A 26,729-nucleotide genomic window follows, 5' to 3' on the forward strand; every position below is an offset into this window, starting at 1 on the left:
GCAACAAATAACCCTACCATCTTGTATCATGTGACAATCACATATCAGGACTCCAATTAGTGGCAATCTTTCGAAGCTACATACGACATTTTATACGAGACAGTAGACACTCTTCATTCTTCGGATCATTCAACAAGCGAATCTATTATAGGCTTGGGCATTTCAATTGACCACTAGTTAGAACCACAATAGTTAGTTCTTCTTATTGTGAATGAGAAGCACGATATTGTTGTGCCCGTGTATAATTTCAATACTCCAATCAGGGACCACAAGCTCTACATTTTCGTTCCAGCAAGGCTCCATCTTCTTTAGGGAGGAATTAGAAGGTACATCTTCGATGTGATGATTCCTCGTTCTCTCCGCAAGTCCCCGGCACGTTCGTGATCTGCGGACACTTTGCCGAGAGATTTGCTTCTAAGGTTACTGAATGCCTTTTTCTTCAGGTTTTAGATCGCACAACAATCGCAATGTCCAACCACGATAGATTCCTATGCTGATACCAGTACGGGTAGATCCAGTGGGAATTCAGTTTGAATTCCAATTTTTCGTATCCTTTGGTTAATCCTTTCACAGCTACCAAGTATTCATGTGCGAGTCATCAAGAAGTTTCTTCGATAATACAATTATCCACAAGTGGACTCACAAGATTGCTTGTGGTGGCATCGGAATGACTTTCAAGGTTTTCTTAAGTGGCAGGTGAAGCGATTTCTCGTGCTCCTTGATATCACCAAGTACTCTATTCAACAGCCGAGCATGATATTTCTACAAGCGCAGCTAGGCAATATCTTCATGGATCTCCCCAAATCATTTTATGCCAGTGCTGCTCTGTTCTTGATGTTCGAGGCGATTGTTCCAGGGGAACAGCAAGCTCTTTATCAAATGATAGACAACGTTCTTTAGATTATGTGGATGAGTAAACAATCTTTATAGGGTGATGCAAAATGCTTTTTACTCACACTTTCTGGGCCATATCTTATATTTAGTACCTTTAATAAGGCTCAGAATGAAGATTACAAGGTGCGTGATAAGCTTTCTTTGATTCACCAATTTCTGAAGCTGGCAATTCTACCCTTCTATCCTTGCGGGATCAGCAGTCAGCTTGACTCCTCTAATTATTGGGCACTTGCGAGTAAACGGAAAAATAGAAGTAATTAAAGGCACCGGCTCATCTGAAATTATTTTAATGAACAACTGAATTCAAATTTCTCCCTTATTTTCGCCAACTATTTAATCTGTAGGTGTCATATCCTACCTACCAAGATATCAACCAGGTCTCCAAGGGGACTTTCCCTCGTAGTTTACTAAAGAATTATGGGCTTACGGCTTACTCTGTTCTTAGTGTACGAGGTTTACCCCACAATCCCATATTCAGATATATCATGCGCCAATACGAGTCGATCTCTTCCTTTCACGGATATCGTAAGGTTACTCCGCATTAACCCAAAGTCTTGCATCCCCAGATATTCTATGCTTACTTTATTACAATGTTTAAAATGAAGTGAGAGCCGGTGTAGCTTGGATAGGTTTTCTTGAAGTCATATTCTCGTCAATATGAATTTTATCCGACGTCAATGGCTTGCGTTGTTCTTTTCCTCCACAATATTAATAGTCTTTGTAAAAGCGACGACCACACAATCTACTCAAGGCTTAATCAATCTCTTGAAACGAAGACTACCTGCTCATGTTGATGACTTTGAATTTCAAATACAAGGTAATCATACGTTAGGAGTGACGCATGACGAATATGTTGTATCTCAAACTGTTGCTGGAAAGATTTTGATTGAAGGCAATTCAATAAGTGGTATTGCTAGTGGGTATGTAATTCATATCAAGTTTGTGTGTGGCTTTCTAATCCGTGAGATAGGTTACGCAAATACTTTACAGATATTTTGCATGTAGATATCTGGTGGTATATTGGTTCCCAATTACATCTTGCTCCGGAAAGTTTTCCAACTTTGAATTCAACCTTGAAAGGATCAAGTATTGTACCATGGCGATATCATTTCAATACTGGTAGGTGCAATAATTTCCTTCTAAACGGGTTCCATTTAACAATCACAAGCGCATTAAATAATGAACATATCTTGATAAATATTTTCCAGTCACATTCTCATACCAGGCCGCCTTTTGGACATGGGAAGATTGGGAACTTCAATTAGATTGGATGTCCCTTCACGGTATCAATCTCTCTCTTGCTTGGGTAGGTTATGAGAAAACATTACTTACCACACTCCTTACTATTGGCCTCACCACTGATGAAATACTTTCATTCTTCTCCGGTCCTGCTTTTCAAGCTTGGAATCGATTTGGAAATATTCAGGGATCTTGGGGTGGTACTATTCCACTTGCTTGGATTGAAGATCAACATCTTCTTCAGAAGAATATCGTACGAAGAATGGTAGAATTAGGTATTACACCTGCTTTACCTGCTTTCACTGGTTTCGCGCCAAGAGAATTGAGAAGGGTAGCACCTGATGCAAATATCATTAATGGAAGTGATTGGGGAAATCTTTTCCCAGTCGAATATTCAAATGATACATTTCTTTACCCAACCGATCCTCTTTTTACGACTCTACAACATACATTTCTCAATCTTCAATCCGAATATTATGGAAACATTTCTCATGTCTATACACTCGACCAATTCAACGAAAATACCCCTGCATCTGGAGATCTCATATATCTAGGCAACATATCACGTGGAACATACGAATCTCTCCAATCTTTCGATCCAAATGCTATTTGGATGTTACAAGGGTGGCTTTTCTACGCTGATTCATCATTTTGGACACGGGATCGAGTCGAAGCTTATCTTGGTGGGGTTTCGAAGAATGAGAGCATGTTAATACTCGATCTCTTTTCTGAATCATTTCCGGAGTGGGAAAATACAAATCAGTATTATGGAAAACCATGGATTTGGTGTCAAGTACGTGGTTACGGCGGTACTGTTGGTGTATATGGTCAGATATATAACATCACAAATTCCTCGATTGAAGCATTGCGGAAATCGGATAAGATGGTTGGAATGGGAAATACGATGGAGGGACAAGATGGTAATGGATTGATGTATGAATTAATTTTGGACCAAGCTTGGAATCTTAACTCTATCGACACTGAGAGTTACTTTAAAACTTGGGTAGCAAAACGATATCACACCGCTGGATACAAGGAACTACCATCGGAAGCATACTCAGCATGGGAAATTCTCCGCACAACGGCTTACAACAACACAAATCTGACTCTTGCAGATAGTCTTCCAAAATCCTTGTTGGAGACGCAACCTAACATTAGCGAAAACCATGGAAGATTGGGCCAGTCCTTGACAATCGATCTGTATAACCCTGCTGATTTATTTCGGGCATGGAGACTATTGTGTACTGCATCGGTATTAGTTCCAGAACTCTGGGATGATGATGGATGGCAATTTGATATGGTGGATATCACGAGAGAAGTTCTTGCAGAGAGGTTTAAATTGGAATATGTGAATTTGATTCAGAGATATAGAGCAGGGATTGGTTTTGAAGGGACGACCAAGACCCTGATTGGGATTCTACAGAGCCTGGATAGTGTTCTATCTACTTCTCCTCATTTCAGGTTGGATACTTGGGTGAATGCCGCGATTGCTTCTTCACCGGACACTTCTACATATTCCTCTCTTCGATCATCTCATAATTCTTCGATATCAAATCTTACCCAAACGCAACACTTCTTCGCCTACAATGCTATCAATCAAATAACCATCTGGGGACCAGCAGGAGTAATTAATGATTATGCATCTAAGAGTTGGGGAGGTCTTGTACGTGGATATTATCTGAAGAGATGGAAGATGTTTTTCGACTACATTGGGAAAGTTGGGTTTGAGGAATTCAATGCGACAGAAGTGGCAAGGGAATTGGGGGATTTTGAGTTGGGCTGGCAATGGAATGGTTGGGTTGGTGATTTAGAAAAGGGCAATGGAGATGGTGATGTAGAGAATGATGGAACGGATTTGAGAGACTTGATTGAGAATTTGATCAAAGAAGGTAATGGCAAGAGTAACTTCAACTAATCAGGATTTCCATAGATTGTCAATAATCATCGGACAACAATCTACTCTTTCCAATATTAAAAGACTCTTCTCACGACACGACGAGGGTCATGATGACATTATCTTCCCAATCCCAAGAGTGAAGAATGAAAACCAAATGTTCTAATTTATTGCTGTCTATCGTTCATTATAATTTGGACCTTTCCTCGGCATTCCTTTCCACAGTAGTTATTCACTCAAGACACGTCATAATTTCGTGTTGGCTCTAGTGAATTTATTGCTCTTAGGAATTGTAGATCCCTCACACAATATTTAATTCAATGCTTCCCACCCACAATTCCTTTTGCATATTTCATTATCAACCCACCAATCTCAGTACCCCAACCACAATACCTTCTAAAATCGCGAGCCAAATATTTTCAAACTCTTTACCATCCTCCTTCTTTATCAAAACACATCTCATTATAATTTCCATCGACATTCTGTCTCAGATATTACCTCTGCGGATTGCCATCAATCTAACTAGAGCCGTCAAAGTCAGTCAAAGTAACAGCACGGCAGCGCAAGAGCAGCAACAGCGGAAAGGAAGAGACTCTTCAACGGTACTCGATCTTCTTTCGCATATAAAACTCTAGTGGTTTCGTTCGAGGCGTCTAGTCTAGACCACTCGAGGTGACTAGTACCTATTTTGACTGTAGGATGACACTTCTTGAATCTCGAAACTTATATAAAGCTTACATATCGTCAGGGCAGGCAGCTTAACAAAACTCAAATCGACACCAGGACGAATAAGAGACGTTCATCACCGTCGGCAGTCGAAACGTTGGTGAGAAAAGAGGGGAATGAAAGAAAACGAATACCAATTCCGAACATCATAACTCCAATCAAAGCCTTCGAGAGCATGGAAGAGATGGAGAACAAGGTGACAATACAAACTGCTTCACTTCAATCCCAGGATTTGCTCAATATGGATATCGACTGCCAAAGATTGAAGTTGCCACAAGAAATTCTCCGTGTGATTTGCTCTCACGTTAGTCTACACGAACTTTCAAAACTTAGATTTGTCTCAAAGGACTTTTCTAATGCTGCAGCAACTTATTTTTTCAAAGACATATCATTCAAATTCGAGGCTTCATCATTTCAAAACTTATTGAATATCGCCTGTCACTCTAACTTACGACGTTACGTTTCAAAGCTCACGTATGTGGGTCAATTTATAGACGATGATGGAAGGGATGACTATTGGAGTCCACAACATGCTGAGTATCACTTCTTACATCAATACGAGCTGGCAGAGGCTTTAAAGCGGCTGTCAAGTCTCAATACCATTCGAATTGATACGATATTCTGCGTCATGATTCCTGATTCCTGATTCTTCCTCTCCCACAAACGGATCATTTAATACATTTTGGAACTTTCTGAAATCAGCACTTGGTAATGTATCCAACTTAAGAACGATAGAAGTAAAACCACCCAGATTCGAACCCAATATTCACGAACGCGAACGAAGTCTTACATCGTTTTCTAAGCCGGAGATAGAAAAACTCGAAAAGTTGAAGAATTTCTACCTTTTGGTCAACAAATTCCTCGTTCCTCAAGTTCCCACGTTTCTTAATTGCATGAAAAACCTCAAGTCACTTTCCTTGGGACAAGCAACTGGGGCTGACGTTGAATTTCAGTATTGGCATGATGCGAGAGATTTTTCACAATTGGTCAACCCAAGTACAACGTTTCCGTCATTGGAATCTCTGGAAATCAACGATTTGTATTTGAACGAGCAGTATTTCCAAGAATTTTTACTCAATAACGTAAATTCTTTGCGTTCACTCAAGCTTCGCAATGTGAAGATTGAAATTACCAAGAAAGACTTAGAGTCCAAGGAATATCTCAAAAGTAATTCATGGATTCGAATGTTCTACTTTTTCGCCCAATCATTAAATCTAAAGGAAATTAAACTGGGTGGAAATTTGCTTACATCATGTTCAGGACATTGGAGTTCAGACTGTTATTGTGAAGATGGTTGCAAACATTGTAATTCATCGAGTTTGATGTTGACCCTTCAAGATTTCATTACACATGTTGAGGGTTCGTCATTTCCTTTGCCACATCCAGATGAAGACCTTAGCAATGTGGATATGAAAGAGTGCTGCTTTAAAACCGGATTTGGTAACCACACTGACACAACGGATCCTGTATTTTATTGGCATCCGAAAATGGAGAGGAGAGGAAGTATTCGATTATTGGAAAAGGAGCCATTCAAACCTTCTACCTTCAAAGCATTCATGTCATGGACTGAGTCAGAGTCAGATTCGGATTCAGAGTCAGATGATGATAGAGAGGAGGAAGAGGGGGAAAAGGAAGATGGGGAGGAGGAAAAAATTCCGAACAGACCAGAGAACAGCTCCCCACGACACTCCGCATTCGATTACACCGTGACTCAAATCCGAGCCAACAGAAATCTATGGATCGATGAGGAGAAAACTTCGTTATTGTATACCTTACTAGAGGGGTTTACAGAAGAGGATGAATGATCAGTGGGTGCTGCTATGGGGCCTCGATTTGAAACTCACTGAATGTCTAGAATGCAATCTCCAGAGGAGGAGCACTCCTAACTTTGCTTCTATGCAGTCATATAAGAATCTTATGATTTTCCGGCCAGAAGGAGAAGGGATCTTTTTAATGTTATTGGGGTCCATAGTTCTCGCTTCCTTTGCAAAACTTTACATGTTTATCTTGTTTCCGTTATGTTCATTTTTGTAATCATTGTCATCTTCAATGTCTAGGATATATCTATCAAGGGAAGGGAAAAAAATTTCTGGTTTGACTTGGTCTTTTGATGAGGGAATCATGATTGCACATCAAGAGCAACATGATTGACTCTTTCTTTTTCTATTGACACTTTTCAGAATGTACAGGATAATCAAGGGCTGCGGGAATTGGACACATGGATCATTATGAACATCTTACTAGAAAATCAAGATCGAGCAAAGCATAGCGATTCAAATCAATGGATCATCATATTTTACCAAGATCTCTTCCGCTGCCTTTTGTATATTTTATGTCTTGGTTCCGTACCTATGATTTAATGTGTGAAATCATCTTCCTTTGGAAACTGGCTACTCATTACGAAATGAAAATGCAACAGATACGGGAGATATTTTGGATGCAACTCTCGAGCGCAACTAGGTACAGTATACTACAAACAAGTTACGGTGATTTCTGCGAAGCACACTGAGACTTTACTAATCATAAATTTTGTAATTGGCTTTTCTGCACGTCCGAGAAGACAAAATACAGTCTTGTATTACCCTTCAAGGGTGAAACGAGCATTGACAGTATACGCAGATAGAGAGCCGTATTAGTTTACGCTAGTCCACACTAACTGATAGTAATCATTATTACGGCACCTAACGCGCATCCATGACAATAATACGGCATGAAATTAAGAATTTTCTCCTTGTTCTCGATGTATTGAGTCTTGCTTATACGTTCAGCTTTATTGTATGATCAAAGGTACATAGTCAACTTTCCCTCCCAGTCGTGACTTACTTTCTTCTCATTCTCACAAGAATTGCGTGGACAAAACACTCATTCTACGGAAGAAATCCTACCAAGCAACTCAATTTGGTATTAAGTTAACAAAAACGTCTATTATCATCCAGCCGACGATATTGACATCTCTCTATCATTCCTAGAGCATACAAAATCTGAAAACATGGTTCAATCTACCTATGATACTCTGTTCAACAAGAACATGACTTCTACCGGACAATTGTCAACTACCCCAGTTGTCACAAAGGCCAAGTTTCTTGATTGGCAAAAGAATGTTTTCTCTCAATTAAGTATTTTCTATCCACTATTATAATTTAAATCATACTAATAAATCTTCTTAGACTCGGAAAGCAAATGATCACAATCACCGCCGGCGCCCACGAACAAAGATTCCTAATTCACGCAGACCTCATTACTCTTCAACCTCGTATCTTCCGTCGTCTTCGAATATCTAGGTCAGTTGATACAGGTCTGTCGTCAGGGTGGTTTGATATATACCGACCTATCTCATGCTCCGTGTTTGTCCGCCTTCTTCAATTTGCCTATCATGGGAAATTGTTCCCTGGGATTTCGCTCGATACATGATGGCATCTATACCTCTTTGCCAAGAATAGTAAAGCCTTCGAACTGGAAGATATCATCATGAATCGAATTCTGCCTACGCATCAATCTGATAAACAATTGTTCCCGGAGCCAAGACATATTGAACTTGGATATAATCATACCAAGGAGAATTCCGCCAGGAGCAAGTTTCTTGCTTTATGTTATGCTGCTATGATGCATGTTAATACACAGCTCTCCTCAACTTCTATCTACGATAAGGAGGTTCTAATAAAGTTAGGAAAGAAGTGCGACGGGCTTTTAATTAATGTCGCTAATCTCACGAATGGGAAGGGTTCTATAAACATCTCAGAATGGGATCCTGGATATGCTCCTGAATGCTTGTATCATCATCATGCATGGCGAGTAGAATGTCAAAATCTCAGTCGAAAGGAATGAGGAAACAGAGGGGAGGATTGGGGCGGGCTTAGTTTTTATCCACGCTTTCATCACTTCCGGTGGAGTTTCCTTCCGGGTCTTCTTCTTGGCATCCTTGCATCTTGTAACGGTTTCCTTTGCGATATCTCCAGTAGCGTTTAAAGGTCGATGAAGTTCTTCCAGCTCCGCAATATCTTCCTCTTTTCTTTCTTCAAGTGGATTTTGTTCATCCCCGTTATTCAAATCCTCAAGCTCCAGGATCTCGTCCGCCTCTCTCTGTTTATACAAACCATACCTGGCAGTATCGTCGATGGCTCCACTTGAATTTAGGGCCTCGTCATTTATCCAGAGCGGTTTGATTGCCGGTGTAAATTTCGCACTCCTCTGTCTGGTTTTAATTTTCTTGTGGCAATGCCAAAACGCCCGTGATGTGACGAGACCTCGGTGCCAATTTTCCCTCGAATGAATCTCTCTCAGATGGAAAGCTGTATCATTCGGAAAATGGTAGGAATAGGCAGTGATGATCCTGTGAATTGCGTGAAGATAACAAAAGTGTCCTGATTCCTCCCGATTTTCGTTCATTCCCAACATAGCGTGAGTGATTGAAAATGTATCGCCAGTGACCAATGCCTTGTGCTCGGATGTTAATGCCGTCAATATCTTGAAAAGTTGTGTCGTTTCGAAATCCTTCGTAGCTGGTGTCGCGCCTTCTCTTGATCAACATCCAAACGCATTTCCTTTTCCTTTCAACGAATCATCAAGAAGTCACCTTAATTCATCCTCGTCTTTCAACCACTTGATCAATACACCCGTTGTTTGGAAATGAAGGTAGTCTGCAACGGTACCCATGGTCTCCGGTCGTACTCCAGCCACCATCACCCCTGCAGGATTTCTTCGACTCGCATCTTGTATCTCTCTTTCGATATGGCTTGGAGAGTACGTTGGTGGAGTGAGTGGGTCAAAGAAGCCAAAGTTCGTGTTCGCAGGTTTCTTTGACTTGCGAGGGTTTTCCTTATACCTCACTTACCATATACCTATCATTTATAGTATCGCTCTATCGTTGTGGATTTTCTAACTTTCGTTCTTCAAGGTGTTGAAGAATCAAGGTCGGGTACCGGTGAAATTTCATTCTTTCTATTTTCGGTAGAATGGTATGAAAATTTTCAGGTTGGTACATGGATAACACTCTCCAAATTTTGAGAACTTCTCGCTCATTGATAAGAGCGACACCACTTGGAAAACAGCAAAACATACATAAAATTCTCACAAGTTACTTTCGAATATGGCATCAGAAGAGAAAACAAGAATACCTAAACCATTTCCACAACGTCCTCAACCTCGACACGAAAATCCACACGAGGAATGCTTAGGAGTCAAAGGACTACCACCTCAATCGGCTGAAATGTTATGGGCATTAGATCAAGGTCTTTATTTCGTGGCTCTTAGCATTATGAGAACCGATGCGTATGGTATTGAATTCGGTCAAAGTGTCTTTAAAGGGTCCAATTCACCCATGGAAAACATAATTAATGTACTCGTTTTCATGTCAAAGGACCTCCTTCATCAAGCAATTACCGGCAAATTACACGAATCTCTTTATAATGCTTCCAAAGACGCAAAATTACCAGAGTTTTATGCAGTTACACTTTATGGTCCAGAAAAAGCGCAGGATCGTCCTGTGGTTTATACTCTCGTACATTGTAATCATCTCGGAAAACCACCTACCAAGAATGAGTATGTTGAAGTTTCGAGGGATAAGAAAAAGTACTTTTCAACATACTACCAAGCAGAGTGGCGGGCTGTTTCTGATAAATTGGCCAATGAAATTGATTGTACCAATCCAATAATCGAAGGTAGAGATTGGGTAGAAGGAATAGGGAAAAGGCAATGACAGAGTGGAATAGTGGTCCACATCCAAGAAGATATCTGACGGCAACAAATCGTGGTTTGGTGGATAGATTCATTATTACATTACGGGAGAGGCTTGATGCAATATCAGATGATGATGGAGTTGGTCTTTGACATATACGGGTTGGACGCAAAAAGAAGGTCGAAGAGTTTATGAACATAGTAGACATGTTCATGGAAGTGCTATTGCCTAGTAAGTAATATGTTCATTTTTTCAGATTTCTTTTCTAACGACACTTAGTTTAATGGAAGCTGCTATGTGGAATAGATATCCCACCAAGAGATATCTCCTCCGAAGTTTAAGCATCACCAATGTTACGGACGTAGGATCAATACGCTTCACGGAACATGTCATTTCAATCCTCACCAATTCTTACTTTTCGTCGGGTGGTTTATGTGGTACATGGGGTGGTGATAAAGCTTCTGAATCAAGGGCAAAGAATACATCCAATGAAGAGACTTGGATCAATGGTATGAAAGATTTAATCAAACAAGATCTACATGGACCAGATAAGGAAGCACTCGAAGAAGAATTTCGAATTGAAGGTTATGCCTAGTTAAAGAAAGTCACTTTGCAGTAACTATATCTACCTCGATGCCAAGTTTACTTTTTCATCAATCTCAAACATTTGATGGAGATGAAGGTATTATGATCTCAGATTACCCCGCATTTTTACCCGCAGTTATGAACAAGTTTGACTGTAGCAACATCGACGGCGAGGTCCATGCAACATTCATCAAAATCATCAATACCATCAATACCATCAATACCATCAATGTTGAGATCATGACCTCGGGCACCATCTGCGACGATCAAAACAAATGCGCGGCAACGAATCCTTTGAATGGAGTGTCTACAAAGAGATTCACTTGAATTTGACAACGACGCCAACGAGATTGTTCAAAATGGAGCTTGCATAAGAGGGACTTGTGTGCCATGCTCGCGAGAGTCTACATAATACGTGGCAGATTGTCCATCATGAGAGTAAGAAACATTCTCAACTTCCGATTCTTCAATTATCCAACGAGCACCATAAATCACTAATCATCATATCATAAGGGACTGAGTTCTACTACAATTTCTCTGATGAGAAGGAATGTCACAGTGGGGCTCCTCTTTTTTGGTGAGTTTCTCTCTTTAGATAATGTGCGGGAACTGAAAAATGGAAATCCACCAAACTGGCATGAGTTAACTAGGGGCAGAACTTGGATATATTCGACATGGAGTAACTCAAGCGCACCGTGTACATGAGAAGATATGGAAGATTTGGGATTCGATATTGACCCTACAGAGAGCTCACACAACACTCGTTTTCTCAAGATAGGTATATCTTATTCCATCCTTTCCGATACTAAAATCTCTTTGAAGCTCACCGCCGCTGGCAGATGATTCTCTTCCGCTACTATGAGTATCTTGTAACTAATTGAGTCTCTTTCGCAGTTCCATCTCACAACCTGATGTTATATACTACACCTCCCACGCGATTGCTCCTCTTCCACTGCGATATCCTACCCACAATCAACTCCATTCTCGCTCCAAGTACACTTCTCTACATCTCAGAAGCAGTCATTCTTTTCATTAACTGAATCTATACGAACGCAGGTCATTCTATATCCTCTAAAGTTCCATCTTCTTTACTTTAAATCACACACAATGGTGCGCTTACCTCTTGAGTATAATACTAGCTCTCTCATCTACCATTTCGTCCACTTCGTCCCTTTCACATGTACATCTACCTCAGCGCAGTCACTAACATCTGCAAATCTGTTACTTACGCAGCAACATCTTATACATAGTTACTCCTTTTCATACCTACATCCGTCATCCACAATTTTATGAGTTACAGCCATTACATCCTCCTTCGGCTAGAAGAATCTATCTCCCCTGGAATATTTCGAACTTTAACAACCATTCACTACATTCTACAACTATACTTATATATATATTGTTGTTTATAGCTACCTGTTTCTGCAGATGAAATTGTCTTTTGGCTATCTATCGTCTGCTGCTACCTCCTTGCTGCCACCTCCTCGCTGCCACTACCCCAAGCCCCAATCTCCCTCCAGCTGCTACCTCCATCCAACCGGTATCTTCCTTTAGGCGTTACCTCCCTCTAGGCACTAATTCCCTCTAGTTACTACAATTTTCCAGATACCATCTCCTTTTAGGCGCTACATCCCGTCACCTCTGTCTAGACGCCATCTCCCCCCGGCCGCCACTCCCCTCTAGCTACCACCTCTCTTTAGCTATCATCTCCCTCCAACCAATACCTTCCTTCGAACATTACCTCCCTCCGAACGCTACCCCTATCTAGCTGCCCCTTCTCTCCATCTCCCACCTCCTTCCAGCGCTATCTTCTCCCCTCGGCTACCTCACACCTCCTGGTGAATCTATTTCTGCACAAGCTTTCTCCTTACGCTTGTCCCTCTCTGCAGCTACTATTTCTCTTTAGTTACCCCTTTCCCGCCGCCACCCTGTCACCACCTCCTCGGAGTTATCATCGACTTTCTGCCAACTATTCCCTTTCCCAGCCATCCCCTTCGTCTCGGGACAACTTTCCTGCAACCATTATCCTCTGACTGACAACTTCATTTCTATACGAGCCTTATCTCTGCGCTTGCTCTCTTTCTACAGCTACTATGTTACCTCTTCTCCGCGGTTACCTAATTCCCGTCACTATTACCCGCCGTCATCTCCATCTGCGACTACCTCACTGCTTCTGATTGCTTTTCCTTGCGGTTACCTCGCTCTTCCGTGTTACTTCAATCCTACGTGACTGCTATTCTTGCGGCTACTATTGTCCACCGGCCACATCCTTTCTGACCTCACTTCTCTTGGGTACTTCATGTCTATTTTAACCATCCTCTTGTAGCTACTATCTTCCTGTCAATAACTCCTTTCCACGTCAAACACCTACATCATCACCCATTCACCACCAAATCCCTACATCTACCGTATTATTTCTGTCACTATCCTTTCGTCGCCATCTCTTTCACGCTTCCATTTAATCTATGCCACCATCTTCCATCCACAACCAACTTATTGCTATCTCTTATAACTATTATCTTATACAAATACTCCTCATTGTCTTCTTTTTTCTAAAATCACTTTCTTATTATTATCACCTTGTTTCTTTAGCTAACTACTCTCCCCATCAGCTTTTATTTATTTATAAGTTCCCCTTTATCACTATCTCCTTTTGATTAGTATATCCTTTCTTCAATATATACCTTTTCCTCACAATTATCTTCTTCCTACAAGTACCCCCCTCTTATTTTTACCTCTAGCCTGAGACTATTTTTCCCTTTCTATAACAACCTCCTTTTTCTAACTATAACCTCTTCTAACCTCCTCTCTACCATCACTTTCTTCCTCTAGCTATTAATTCTCAACTTATTCCACTCCTTTCCCGCCATTATCTCATTTTTGCTACTAACTCCTCTTTACCGCAACCCCCTTTCTACCAACATCCATTTTTTATCGCCAACTCCTTCCTTCAACTACTATCCTATTTATACGACTACTTGCTTCCTTCACCTATCAATCCCCTCTTCATATATTCCCGTTCTGGTACTATTCTCCTGGTTACCACCACCTTATTTCTACCATCATCTCTTTTCTGTCACCCCCGGCCCTCTCCTGCTACCACCTTTCTGTCATCGCGTTTTTGCTTGCCGTTATCTCTTCTCTATCACATCCTCCTCTTTGCTCGCCACCTCTTCCTATTATCGCCTTCTCTCTACTGCCACCACTCCTTTCTCTATCTATCGACGCGACCGTTATCCACCTCCTCTTTGTCGATTCTTTTCCGCCGCCGCCTCCTTTTTATCGCCATTTCATTTTGACTCTACCTCCTTTCTGCCGCCATTTCCTTGCTATGACTATTGCATTCCCTGATCACCCTCTTTCTGTCTTTACTTACTCTCTACCAGTAGCCCTCTCCTCCGTTCATTACATTATGAATACTACCTCCTGTAGCCAATTCGCTTCCTATCGATTTCCCTTTGGTAATTATATCTTAGATACAATTAAGTTCGTTTACCATTACCTCTATAACTGCGTTCTTTATCTAACCAAATTCTTTGTGCAGTCTCGAATTCCCAACAGTCAAAGTTTTGAGGGGCCGGGATATCTATGTCTTCACGCGATTCATAAACATGACGCTGCACCCCGACAAATTTTGACCTGAAATCTGAGATCTATGATGCTTAAGGGTTGTCCAATGATATTCATGACTGTAGCATGTTTGGTATGGTTTCTCAAACATGGTGTAATTAAATTAGATACTTTTGAACGAGCATCCTTTGCTTTTCAGTGTGTAAGACCAATCCTATTCAGTTTCGAATTATCTGATGATCCCATGCATGTAAATGAATTTAATCATTGTCATGTCTGTAAGTACAACATGATAGATAATGCCCAATATTTACTCTGTCCTCGTCCTCTCTCTTTCCCTGTAAAGTAACCCCTTCACCTCCTCGCAGACGGAGCACGCCGAGAATGAAATTTAAACTATAAAAACCATCTTAGATAGATTTGATTAAGTCTAAGAAGGTAGAATAACTCAAAATTGTTCCTTACACCCATTGCGGTGTGGAGAAATCTTATAGCAAAATCGGTGCCATGAATACGCCCCCCCTTGACCAAAATTGAAATCTTGAAAATGTCTCCTGATAGATCCTAGAGTATGCCACACCAAACCCCTCGTCTCCTAAACTTCTAGGTTATTATTACACAGATGATACCCATCGTCGCCGTTGAGGAATCGTCAAATTTTCTTTTTCTCCCTTGGAAAAAGAAATATTCTGCATGATTCTTGAGCTTCAAGAATCCTAAAAATGTCAGACTCTTTGTCATTGTGGTCCGTTTCAGTATTTCGAAATCTCCGGGGTAGCTTAGGTTGAGGTGAACCACGGATAGTAGACTTCAACGTTTCTTATCCATTTGATAAGTTAACGTTACCAAAACTAGTTTACAGTAGTCTTGATATATATAGAACCCTCATAGCGTACTTTTAGCTATATCAATTGTCAAAATTGTCAAGTTTAGTCTTTTGGAAAATGAGATTTTGTGTTTTGGTGAAAATTATCTTTTTTTTTTACCAGGATTGCTATGACACCAAAGACAGTCTGTGAAGAATGCCTGAGCTCTCTGAATTATAATGATGTAACTTTCATGACAATAGCAAGCCTTTTCAAACAGCTCCATTTTGGGGATTTCATGATATGACACCTACGGCTTAAATCAATTTTAGAGATAGAGACTTGAAACTGCTTGTGAGACTCACTAGGAGTATCAGAATTCAAAAACTTTTATCTAGTTCACTCTAACGTGCCTTGCAAAGGTTTGGTCTTTGGAAGATTCACCTCTGGCTGAGGAGACACCATAAAGTTTGGAATTTCTCGACAACGAGAAGAGGTAACAAAATGGAATGATGCTTATAGAGTCTCTATGCATGTCAATATGCTTCACAACAGAACGTGTCTCAATCATGAAAGATTTTAAACATGTGTTCCACGAAGAATAGTGTTCACCGGCGCTCTGAGATTACACACTTTATGATTTTGAGACGACGACAATAGACATGATGACTTTAATAAGCTATAATCAAATCACAACTATACATTACCCTCCATAGGTTTTCGAGGCTTTGTTACGATGTCATCTGAGAAAACCGAAATCTGACTAAAATATTGTCACATCTGAGACGAGGAATTCACTTGGTCATTCCACGACGACGATCAGGTATAGAACAAAGATAACTAGCTCACAGTAAACTTAATATTTCGGAGACCCTTCAGTCAGTATTCGATCTATTTTGAAATGACATTTCGAAAACATCATTTCGGGGATATTTGCCATCTGAATGAGGATTAAGAGCATTCACTTGAGGATTGTGGGACGACGGCAAGCTTTATATGGATAAGACCTGCTCCGATGGGTTTCTTGGATGTTACTCATCCCCTGTGTAATGTTAAGCCCGCACTGTTGTACCTTTGCGATATTTCAGTCTCGTGAGGATTCGATCAGACACAGGAATAATTCGAACTTGATTATTTCTCGACGCCGAGCTGCTGCCTAGGAGTTATGCTTAGTTTACTTCAAACCTGAAGCTGAGAAAATACCTGGAGTAGTAGTTTTTCAGCTTCTTCGACCAGTTTCACAAAGTAGACTTTTTGTCAAATTCAATTTGAAGGAAGAATTGAGCACCCACTTACCGATTATTCGACAATTATGTAATGTAAAGTCAAAAGATAATGACACAAAGAAAGAAAATAGCTGTGTCACCCTTGTCGTAGTATTATTTCTGTGTTGCGATCATCATTCTTTTGTTCGAGTTCTGCGATGGTTGAATCTAGCTGTAGGTTTGAGCACCTGCTCACTTATTACTCCACGACGACTTTACATAAAGTTACAAGATTATATTTTAATGATCCAAATACTCCTAGTACCTTTGACATAGTATTAGTTTTGTGTTAAGGTTATCCTCCTCCAGTAAAGTTAAGCACCTACTTGGCTATTTCTCGGCGACAACAAGTGCTAGGAGTAATCCTAATTTCTATAAATAAAGTCAGAGAAATTATAAGTCTGCACCCCTATATATTGGATACCCCCATATTTCGGATACTTCAAAAACTGAATTTATATATATTTCAAACTTCAATTATTTAATGATTCTTAAACTTTAATATAATCACCTATAGAATTACTATTTATAATAATAGAAGATTCATTTTTATTAATTTTATAATCTCTAGCTTCAATTTGAATCTCTTTTATAGTTTTAATTCTTATAAATTTTGAATTTGGAAATATTCGAATTTTATATCTTTTTTTGGGAATAAGTTAATTTAATTAATATTTTAATTTTTTGATTCTATTTTTTATTTCTAAGAGTTTTGTTACGACGGATTAGTAACAGGCTGTAGAATCACCAATGTATAGGCTATAATAATATTATAGACCTCAGTGATTTAATTACAGTATACTGGGAGACACTAGGTATTCAAAAAAAGCCTTAGGTATATATATAATATTAGTTATAGAATACCCTAAAAATCTAGAATATAGTTTTTAGAATAATAAATTCTAGAAAAAACAAAATATAATAAGCAAAAAGGCTTCATTAGAATTAATAATATCCTAGAGGATTAATTTTAAAATAAAAGAATAAATTAGAATAATAGAAATCACAAAACAAATATTATATAATCAAAAGTTAATCAATTTATCAATTAATTTACTAATCGATTTATCAATTGACTTCAATATAAAGATCTATATAGGGAATAGGTTTTATTACAATATAAAACTTCATACTCAAGAATAATTATTAGTTTTATTATTATAATTATAAGAATTACAATCAATTATAATCTTATTGAATTTCTACTTAAAGTTTAGTCTAAACTATCTCAAAAAATCTCTAAATATTTCTATATAACCCTAAAGACAGCTTCTATAATATTTTAAACACCTTTTTTGCTTCAAATATCGATTCAATAAATTATTATTAAATATAATATTCAGAAATATTGCTATAAATTAGTCTACATTAATAATAGATATTATTAATATTAAAATAACTAATGCTTCAAAAGAGATTACTATTAATAAAACCTTTAAGATAATCTTATCAGATAAGTATTAAAGTAATCAATAGGAATTCAACACTTTCCTTTTATAACTAGAAATCTATTTCAGATTCAACAAAAACAAATTCATAGCTATAGAATCCAAAAGCATATAAACTATATCCTATCTCTAAAAAGAAGTAATCAAATGAATTCAACCATATTTATAAGATTATTTCGAATATAATAATAAGAATTGTATACAACTTATATGAACAATCTTTAATAGTTTTGAAGATTTTAAGATAAAGATTTATAGAATCTTTAGAAACTCTAATAAACTAAAGGTAATAGAAAATAAAATCTTCAATCTTAAGCAAATAAAATCAGTATTAAAGTATACTATAGAATTTTGAAGATATATAAAAACAATTAAATGGGATAATACTATTATTATGAATTATTATTATAAAGAATTCAAATTAGAAATTAAATTGGAATTAGAAAGATTTATTAAAAATATAAATTTGAATAATCTAATTTAAAACTTTATTAAATTAGATAATTATTTTTATAAATATAGATAAAGTCAAAAATCATATAAACCCTAAAGAAATCAAAAGCAAAAGTATTATTATAAGAATGAGGATAGATTATATTATAATCTGTAGAAATATAAGGACCTCATAGAATTAGATATTATATATTAAATATCTAGAAATAATAATTAGGAAAAGAAACAAAGATAAGAAAATAATTTATATTTTGAATATAAAAAAACAGGATATTAGATAATAAAATATTAAAGCAAGAAAACAAAAGATAAAAAGAATAACTTTAAAAGTAAATTTAGTAAAAACTAATTTAATACTATCTTCATATTACAATTATGTATTATAAATATAATAAAACTAACCATATCACCATTAGCTTATAAATATAAACTTAAAAAAAAAAAAGAAATTGAGTGTTTTTTATAAATAAACAAAAACCTATAATTAGGAGAATTATGGTTAATTCAAGAAATTAATTAATGAAATTATTATATCTAGAAATTTGAGAATATAAATAAAGGAATTATCAATGAAAATCTTAATATAATAAATACTAAGGAAGGAGAAGTGTATAAAATAAAATATATTGATTAGTACTAAATCCTATGGTTTGAGATTATTATAAATACATTCTTTATAGAAAGGATTAATATAGAATATCTTTAATAATTAAATAAAGGAAAATTATAGGAAATATTCTATTAATATATAATTAAACAAAATAAAAACCAGAATTTATTTTTATATAAAAAAATCAGAAAAGAATATTATATTCAAGCTTAAACCATATTATTATTACTAATTATAGGTATAGTAATAAAAGTTATCCAGAAAATCTATTAGTATATTTTATAAAAAGATTTACTTGATAATAAAACAAAATTAGAAATAAACACTATATATCTAAAAAAGAAAAAACCTTGATAAATAATATTTATTAATGAAATCACTTAGAATAATAAGAATAAGTAAATTACACTACAACTAAATGCTATAAAATAGATAAAACAAATTTATTACAAAATCAAAATAAATAAGCAAACACAAATCGCTATAATAGATTTAAGGATTATAGGAAATTTTATTATACTAAAAACTATAAAATACTTAAGAATTCCATTTTAATAAAAACAAAATCCTTATTAATTGTAGTTAATTAATAAATAATTAATAGAATCTAATAAAAACATTTTATAGGAAATATAATTAATACAAATAAGTATAATCCAATATTTAAAAATTATACAATTTGATATTATACTATTAAACTAATAACAAATTATCTTAGAGATATTATAATTAAGGGTATATAACTCTATAATAGATTGGTTATTAGAAATAGTAATATTTGATTAGTGCAAGAATGATTATAAAGATATGTTTAAGGTGTTTATGAGATATAATATGCGCTAAGGAGAGTTAAATATAAGTAATACAGGTGATATAGAACATCTAATCCAAAGTTCTCTATTAAAAACAAAGGTTAATATATTTTCTTTATAAATGTAGAAGCTGATGATATGGTAGGAAATTGTAATTAAAATAAAAGAGCCTATAATACTAGAATAATATAAAAAATATAAATATGTTTTCAAGAAATCAGGGATTTATAAGGCTTTATTAGAATATAAGTTATAGGATTATAAAATAATATTGGAGGAAGGCAAGATGCCTATACATATCCCAATTTATTTAATATTAGTAAATAAACTAAAAACGCTTAGAGAATATATTAATAATAATTTAACTAAAAAATAAATCAAGGAATCCACATTCTTAATAGCTAGTTCAACTATATGGGTATTTAAAAAAAATAGATTTAATAAATTAATTATGAATTATAAAAAGTTTAATATACTTATAAAAAAGAATCAATATTTATTTCTATTAGCTATAGAATTAAAAGATTGATTAGACGGAACAATAATATTTATCAAAATGGATCTATATAATAATTACTATTTGATTAAAATAAAGGAAGGCGAAAAATGAAAAACTGCTTTCAAAACTAGATATGGGCTATACAAATATTAAGTTATATCATTTGGGCTAATTAATGTATTAACTATTTTCATAAGATTTATAAACAATATATTATTATAATACCTGGACACTTATTATATATACTACTTGGATAATATCCTAGTATATTTAAATAATAAGGCCTAATATATCAAGAATATCAGTAATATTCTTGAAAGTTTAGCTTAAGCTGATTTGCTATATAAGCTAAGCAAATACAAATTTTATATTATAAAAACAGAATTCTTGGGATTTATTATATTAAATAAAAGATTTAAGATGAGTAAGGATAAAGTTAAGATAATATTTGAATAAAAGTAATTAATTATAATTAAGAAAGTATAATTCTTTTTAGAATTTGTTAATTTCTATAAAAAATTTATTAAGAATTATTCAAGAATTACTATATTTTTAATTATATTAATTAGAAAAGATTAAAAAGACTTCAAATAGATTATTAAGATATAGAAGTTATTTAATATACTTAAATAAGTAATAATAAAAGAACTAATACTATTAACTTTCAATTTAGAAAAAGAAATTATAATAAAAACAGATTTCTTGGATTTTGTTATAGAAATAATTTTGAACCAATTAGGTCAAAATAAGAAATAATAATCAATTATATTTTATTCTCAAAAACTATTATTAATTGAATTGAATTATAAGATATATAATAAGGAATTACTAATGATAATTAATATATTTAAAGAATAGCAAGTTTATTTGAAAGAATTAAAATATATAATATAAATATATATAGATTATAAGAACTTAGTTTATTTCATTATAATAAAACAATTAAATAGATAATAGGTTAAATAATCAGAAACTATAACCAATTATAATTTTAAAATTTTATATATCAAAAAATCAGAAAATACTAAAGTAAATATTTTCAGCCGAAAACCAGAATATTAAGAGAATAAGTTATACAAATTATATACTATATTCAAGAAAGAAGGTGAATTACTAATTTATAATACACTACAATTTGTAGCTACTCATATTTTAAAAAACAATTATTTCAAAACCAAAATCCAATTATATTATAATAAGGATATTATAATTATATATATATACAAAATAATAGAATTAGAATTCACTATAGCAAATAATATTATATACTTTCAAAAAAAAGTATATATTCCAAATCAAATAATTAAAGAATTTGTAACGGAATAATATAGATTATTAGTATATGGATATTAAGGAATTATAAGAATATTTATAAGAATATAGGAAATCAATTACTTTCTATAAATGAGAATAATAGTTAAAGAAATTATTAGAAACTATAATACCTGTATATATAATAAATCATTATAATATATATTGTATAATTAGCTTTAAACCCTAAACATATCTTTTCAACCATAGAAATTCATTATATAGAACTTTATAATCAAATTATTACTCTCAAAAAATCCTATTATAGAAATCGAGTATAATACAATACTTAATATAATAAACAGATTAATGAAATTTACATATATAATATTATTTAAGGAAACATAGGATACTAAACAATTAGTATATATATTCCTTAGAATCATAATAAGTATATACAAAGTACTAAATAAAATAATCTCAAATCGAGATAAACTCTTTATTTTAAAATTCTAAACTATCTTATTAATATTTATAAATATTAAGAGAAAACTATTAATATCTTTCTATTTATAAATAGATGATTAAATAGAAAAGATTAATTAGATAATAAAAGTATATTTTAAATACTATATAAATTATTGATAAAACAATTAGATAAAGTTATTATCTATAATATAATTTATATATAATATATTAGAAATAGAAATTACGAAAATCATTTTAATATAAATTAATTTTGGATTTAATCTACAAATATATAAAATCCTGATATTATAAGAAGTTAATACTGAATTAGTAATAGTATAAATTGAATAACTAAAAGATCTCTAGGAGTAATTAGCTCTTAATTTAAGATTTATATCTTTCAGAATAATAGTGTATTATAATACGAAATATAATATAGAACCTATACTTAAAAAAAAAAAAAAGTTTATTTATTATAACAAAACATTGAAACCAAAAGATTAAGCAATAAACTCAACCATAGGAAATTAGAATTATTCAAGATTGATAAGGTAATAGAAACAATTAATTATCAATTGAAATTATTAGATACAATAAATATCCATCTAGTATTCTATATATCCTTATTTGAACTAGTATTATTAGAAACGTCAAATATATTATTTATAGAAATTGAACCAATTAATCTAAATGCTATATATAATATTGAAATGATATTAGATTGTAAATATATTAAAAACAAGATCAAATATTTGATTAAATAGTTAGATTATCTATATTCAAAAAATATATAAGAATTCAAAAAAAATCTCAATTACCCTAAGAAATTATAAACATTCCATCTAAAATACTTATATCTATTAATAAAACCTTAAGTTTTGCTTTAGACAATAAAGACAATAAAGAATTGAAAAAGTTAAAAAAAAAAGAATTACTAGGAATAGATATAATAATAATATTTATTAACTCTTTCTCTACATACTTCTTTTCCAATTTTTCCTTTTTCAATTATTTATTTTCCTTAATTAAATTAAGCTTTTCTAATATATAAAGATTTTGATAAATTATCTCCTTTTCATGTTTACAAAGAAATTCTTATTATTTATATAATTAAAGAATCCAGATATTAATTTTTTACAATTAAGTAAAAATCTTTTTTTTCTTTAAATATAGCAATTCCTATTGTTACTCTAAGAATTCATAATTTATAAATATTTTAATTTAAAATGATAATAACCTTTTTTGTAATAAATATATTTAATATAATATTATAATAAATTATTATTAATAATATAATAATAATCGAATTTGATATATAAATTATAAGAATCCCTTTTAATACCAGAATATTCAATACAATAAATCAAATTAAGAATATTGTGAATAAAAGCTATTCATATAGTAGGTATAATAAAGAAGAAAATACTATAATCATTTAAGTAGACAAAAGGGAAAACATATTAATATAAACGCTTGGGACAAGTATTAGACTAAGAAGTGTAACACTTTGCCTTAGAAGAACTGCGAGAGCAGAGTACAATTTATCCTTAGAATCTACAACTACAGAATTGAGAGCAAAGCGCTTGTAGAGCGTTTCTATATACTAGCTATGTACACATAATTGTTTACATACGCATATACGTATATAAACAATTGCATTGCAATTGAGTGTAATCTGTGATATTACTCTCCCCTTTAGAAAAGCTTGCCCTCAAGTTTCATAATTACCTATTTAGTACTCCAATTAGCGATCGTAATGTGGCATCGATTATTATCTAATCAAATAGTATGGTAAATAGGTGTATACACAAGTTTTTCTTTTTCACAACAGGAGGACACATGGAAAGCGGAGGAAACCATTCTGTAACCTAGTAACAACTTGAATCTTTTGAGGTATATAAAGCTTCCAAACTTATTCTTCTCTTGAAACCCTTTTTATTTACTTACTCTTTTTTACCCTTCATCATCATCATACCTTCGATATTATCAACAAAACATAATAGTAAGAGTAAATTGTTACCAGTGTAATTAAGGCAACTGGAAACAGCGTATGTGGTGATAAATTGTTTACTTTGTTTTTTGCATTTGATATATTAACATATTTTTCTAATAACTTGCAGCAAAAAGAAGGTCTATTCCTTCTATTATATAAAATAAACATGTTTCTATAGAGAAATCAAATAATAACAAAGATAGAAGGGACTCTGGTGAGAATAAGGGTAGTAATAGCAAACTAGATTATAAGAATACATATAAATAAGATTTTCTTTTATTTATTTTTGATATATAATTGATTTGTTTAATAAATATGATTACAGATACCGAGAATGATATATTTGAAGATAGAATCGATCTTCAATATGCTTAGTGGATGTATCTATTTCACCATCTACCAAGACAGAATTCAAAAGAAGAATACAATCTACTTATCAATTATGTTGAAGATTATAAAATAAGGTTCACTAACAAGTTGGCTGTAGTGGTACATCATTTTTGTGAATTCAGGATTAATAAGGATATTATAACAGGGGAGAAGATTTTGGAGACTTTGCATTAGAATCAACCTGGTCGTAAATTTGATACGGTCCATTGCAAAAGCGTTAACTTTGTCAACATTAACGAATTGGGATCTCCAAGTAAGAGATCACCAAAGAAGACAATATCACTACAGGAACAATGCATTTGGGAAAATGATTGGATCTGTGCTAACTACATTCGGAACTGCGTTTCTGGTAAGGGGGATGGTATTTGCTATCGATTTCCTGGCTAATCATCTGGTCAACCTCACTACTTACTTTGCTTAACCGGCAAATATAAATATAAACACTTATCTAAGGGGATACTCATAAGATATTTCTTTAATACCAATCAACTGTAGCCCTGTACAGCAATATAATAGAAGTGAATACTAGCTATCTTGAGATTAATAGTGATGCTAATTTTTATCTAACTTGACTTACAGAAGGAGCTGAAGAGTCGTATTTCGAAAGAAATGCTTCCTCTCACTCTTACTCAGGAAAACACAGAGTGTCGTGTAACCAAAACTATAGAGTGGGGAAATGAATTGGAACAACAGTATCAACTCACTATAATTCAAATAAAAACGGAGCTTTCAATAGCTCACAAATAGTTGAATAAAATTAAGCACAAGCTCAATCTTATTACCACACATGCTACAATTAAAAGTCATCTTATCTTTAAGCTTGTGATTATTATATATATTTTTATCATTGCTGTTAACTAGGGACTTAACTAATATTTTAATTTAAACCATTCAGTCTTTGCTATCGTACCTTACCCGACTGTAATTGTTGGTGCTTGCAAAGGCTTTCTTTCTAGCCTAATCTAAACCTGCCGGGTAGGGGAAAAGATTTTCTTTATTATATTAGCTTAGCAATTCAGTCTTTATCCAATCGCTTTCAGCCTTTTATTAGATTAGGATTTTCTTTATCACAATGATAAACTAAAGAAGTTCTTTTAATCTTTTTTATTTATATATTAATTATTATTTATGAAATCATAATCATTCTTTCCACTTTTGTAAAAACAAATCCACTTTAATAAATGCACAGGGGTTCTGGTAGAATAGAATTTTGTAGGTGGAAGTCACGGAGGTGGTGCGGGGCAGTTTTTAAGTTAAAGGCAGGGTACCAGGTGAGGTCGTTATTAGTGTTTAACTATGATATCCTGTACTTAAACTATCTATACATTTTTTTAACAACAAGAATACATTCTACTTCCTATTTGGTATCACCGGTGATATTTATTGGAGGTAGTGATTTAAGGATTTGTCTGGGAAATAGATCATTAACCATTTTGTGGAGCTTGCTAGGTGGAAACACTGGGTGGACTTTTATAGTTGGTGATAGATCTAATTTAAAAGAATCTTTAGTACATCCAATGATCTTGAATCTTTTCTGGGTAGAGTAATCCAATTTCTTAGAAGGTTATTGTATTGGAAAGTTTTTCATATTAAGCTATACCTAATCTTCAATATTGAAATCTACCAGTCAGTAATATAAATTAGCTAATTAAGACATTTTTTTTTGTATATACAAGATATTCTTTTTACTTGATTAAAAACAAGTTTATTATATTTAGTATACTTTTTAATATTAATTATATTCAGATTATTGGTTGACGGGGTTAAATCAGGTTTTCAATTCCAAGGATTGCGAGGTAAATAGTTATACAAAGTTTCGTATAGAGATTGATTGCCTAAAGATTTATATGGAAGTATGAGTTGAGCGTAATCCATTATTGATAAGAATTTGGATTAATCATTTTGATAATAATTTATAAAAGGTTACAAACACTACTGAAAATATTAATTGTAAATCTCAGTTTAACCATTAGTTTGTGGATGGTGAGCAGTTAAGCATTTAACTTACATTTCTAAGATGTTATTAAATTCCCCCCAGAAAGTTAATATAAATTGAGGATTACAATTAGAGATTATAGACTCTAAAAGCCTGTAATACCTATAAATGTGATATAAGTATAAGTGGACTTAATCTTTTGAATCAATCGACTTA

The 26,729-nt window shown here is 33.8% G+C and overlaps 4 protein-coding genes across 4 annotated transcripts; 3 read left to right on the forward strand and 1 right to left on the reverse strand.

Moving 5' to 3' along the window:
• Positions 1-1,551: 1,551 nt before the first annotated feature.
• On the forward strand, positions 1,552-4,048 carry Bfra_007563 (putative alpha-n- protein; the record flags this gene model as incomplete). Its single annotated transcript, XM_037337934.1, has 3 exons — positions 1,552-1,814; positions 1,865-2,013; positions 2,103-4,048. The coding sequence occupies 3 exons, from the start codon at positions 1,552-1,554 to the stop codon at positions 4,046-4,048; spliced, it is 2,358 nt and encodes a 785-aa protein (XP_037187314.1).
• A 946-nt stretch (positions 4,049-4,994) lies between these two features.
• Positions 4,995-6,558, forward strand: Bfra_007564sa (uncharacterized protein; the record flags this gene model as incomplete). Its single annotated transcript, XM_037337935.1, has 2 exons — positions 4,995-5,227; positions 5,481-6,558. The coding sequence occupies 2 exons, from the start codon at positions 4,995-4,997 to the stop codon at positions 6,556-6,558; spliced, it is 1,311 nt and encodes a 436-aa protein (XP_037187315.1).
• Positions 6,559-8,488: 1,930 nt separating this feature from the next.
• On the reverse strand, positions 8,489-9,406 carry Bfra_007565 (putative helicase domain protein; the record flags this gene model as incomplete). The annotated part of the gene is made up of 2 exons (XM_037337936.1): positions 8,489-9,269; positions 9,327-9,406. The coding sequence occupies 2 exons, from the start codon at positions 9,404-9,406 to the stop codon at positions 8,489-8,491; spliced, it is 861 nt and encodes a 286-aa protein (XP_037187316.1).
• Positions 9,407-9,839: 433 nt separating this feature from the next.
• On the forward strand, positions 9,840-11,022 carry Bfra_007566 (uncharacterized protein; the record flags this gene model as incomplete). The annotated part of the gene is made up of 3 exons (XM_037337937.1): positions 9,840-10,291; positions 10,632-10,658; positions 10,707-11,022. The coding sequence occupies 3 exons, from the start codon at positions 9,840-9,842 to the stop codon at positions 11,020-11,022; spliced, it is 795 nt and encodes a 264-aa protein (XP_037187317.1).
• Positions 11,023-26,729: the final 15,707 nt, after the last annotated feature.

Source organism: Botrytis fragariae, assembly GCF_013461495.1.
Source record: "Botrytis fragariae strain BVB16 chromosome Unknown tig00000795, whole genome shotgun sequence".
NCBI lineage: Eukaryota > Fungi > Ascomycota > Leotiomycetes > Helotiales > Sclerotiniaceae > Botrytis > Botrytis fragariae.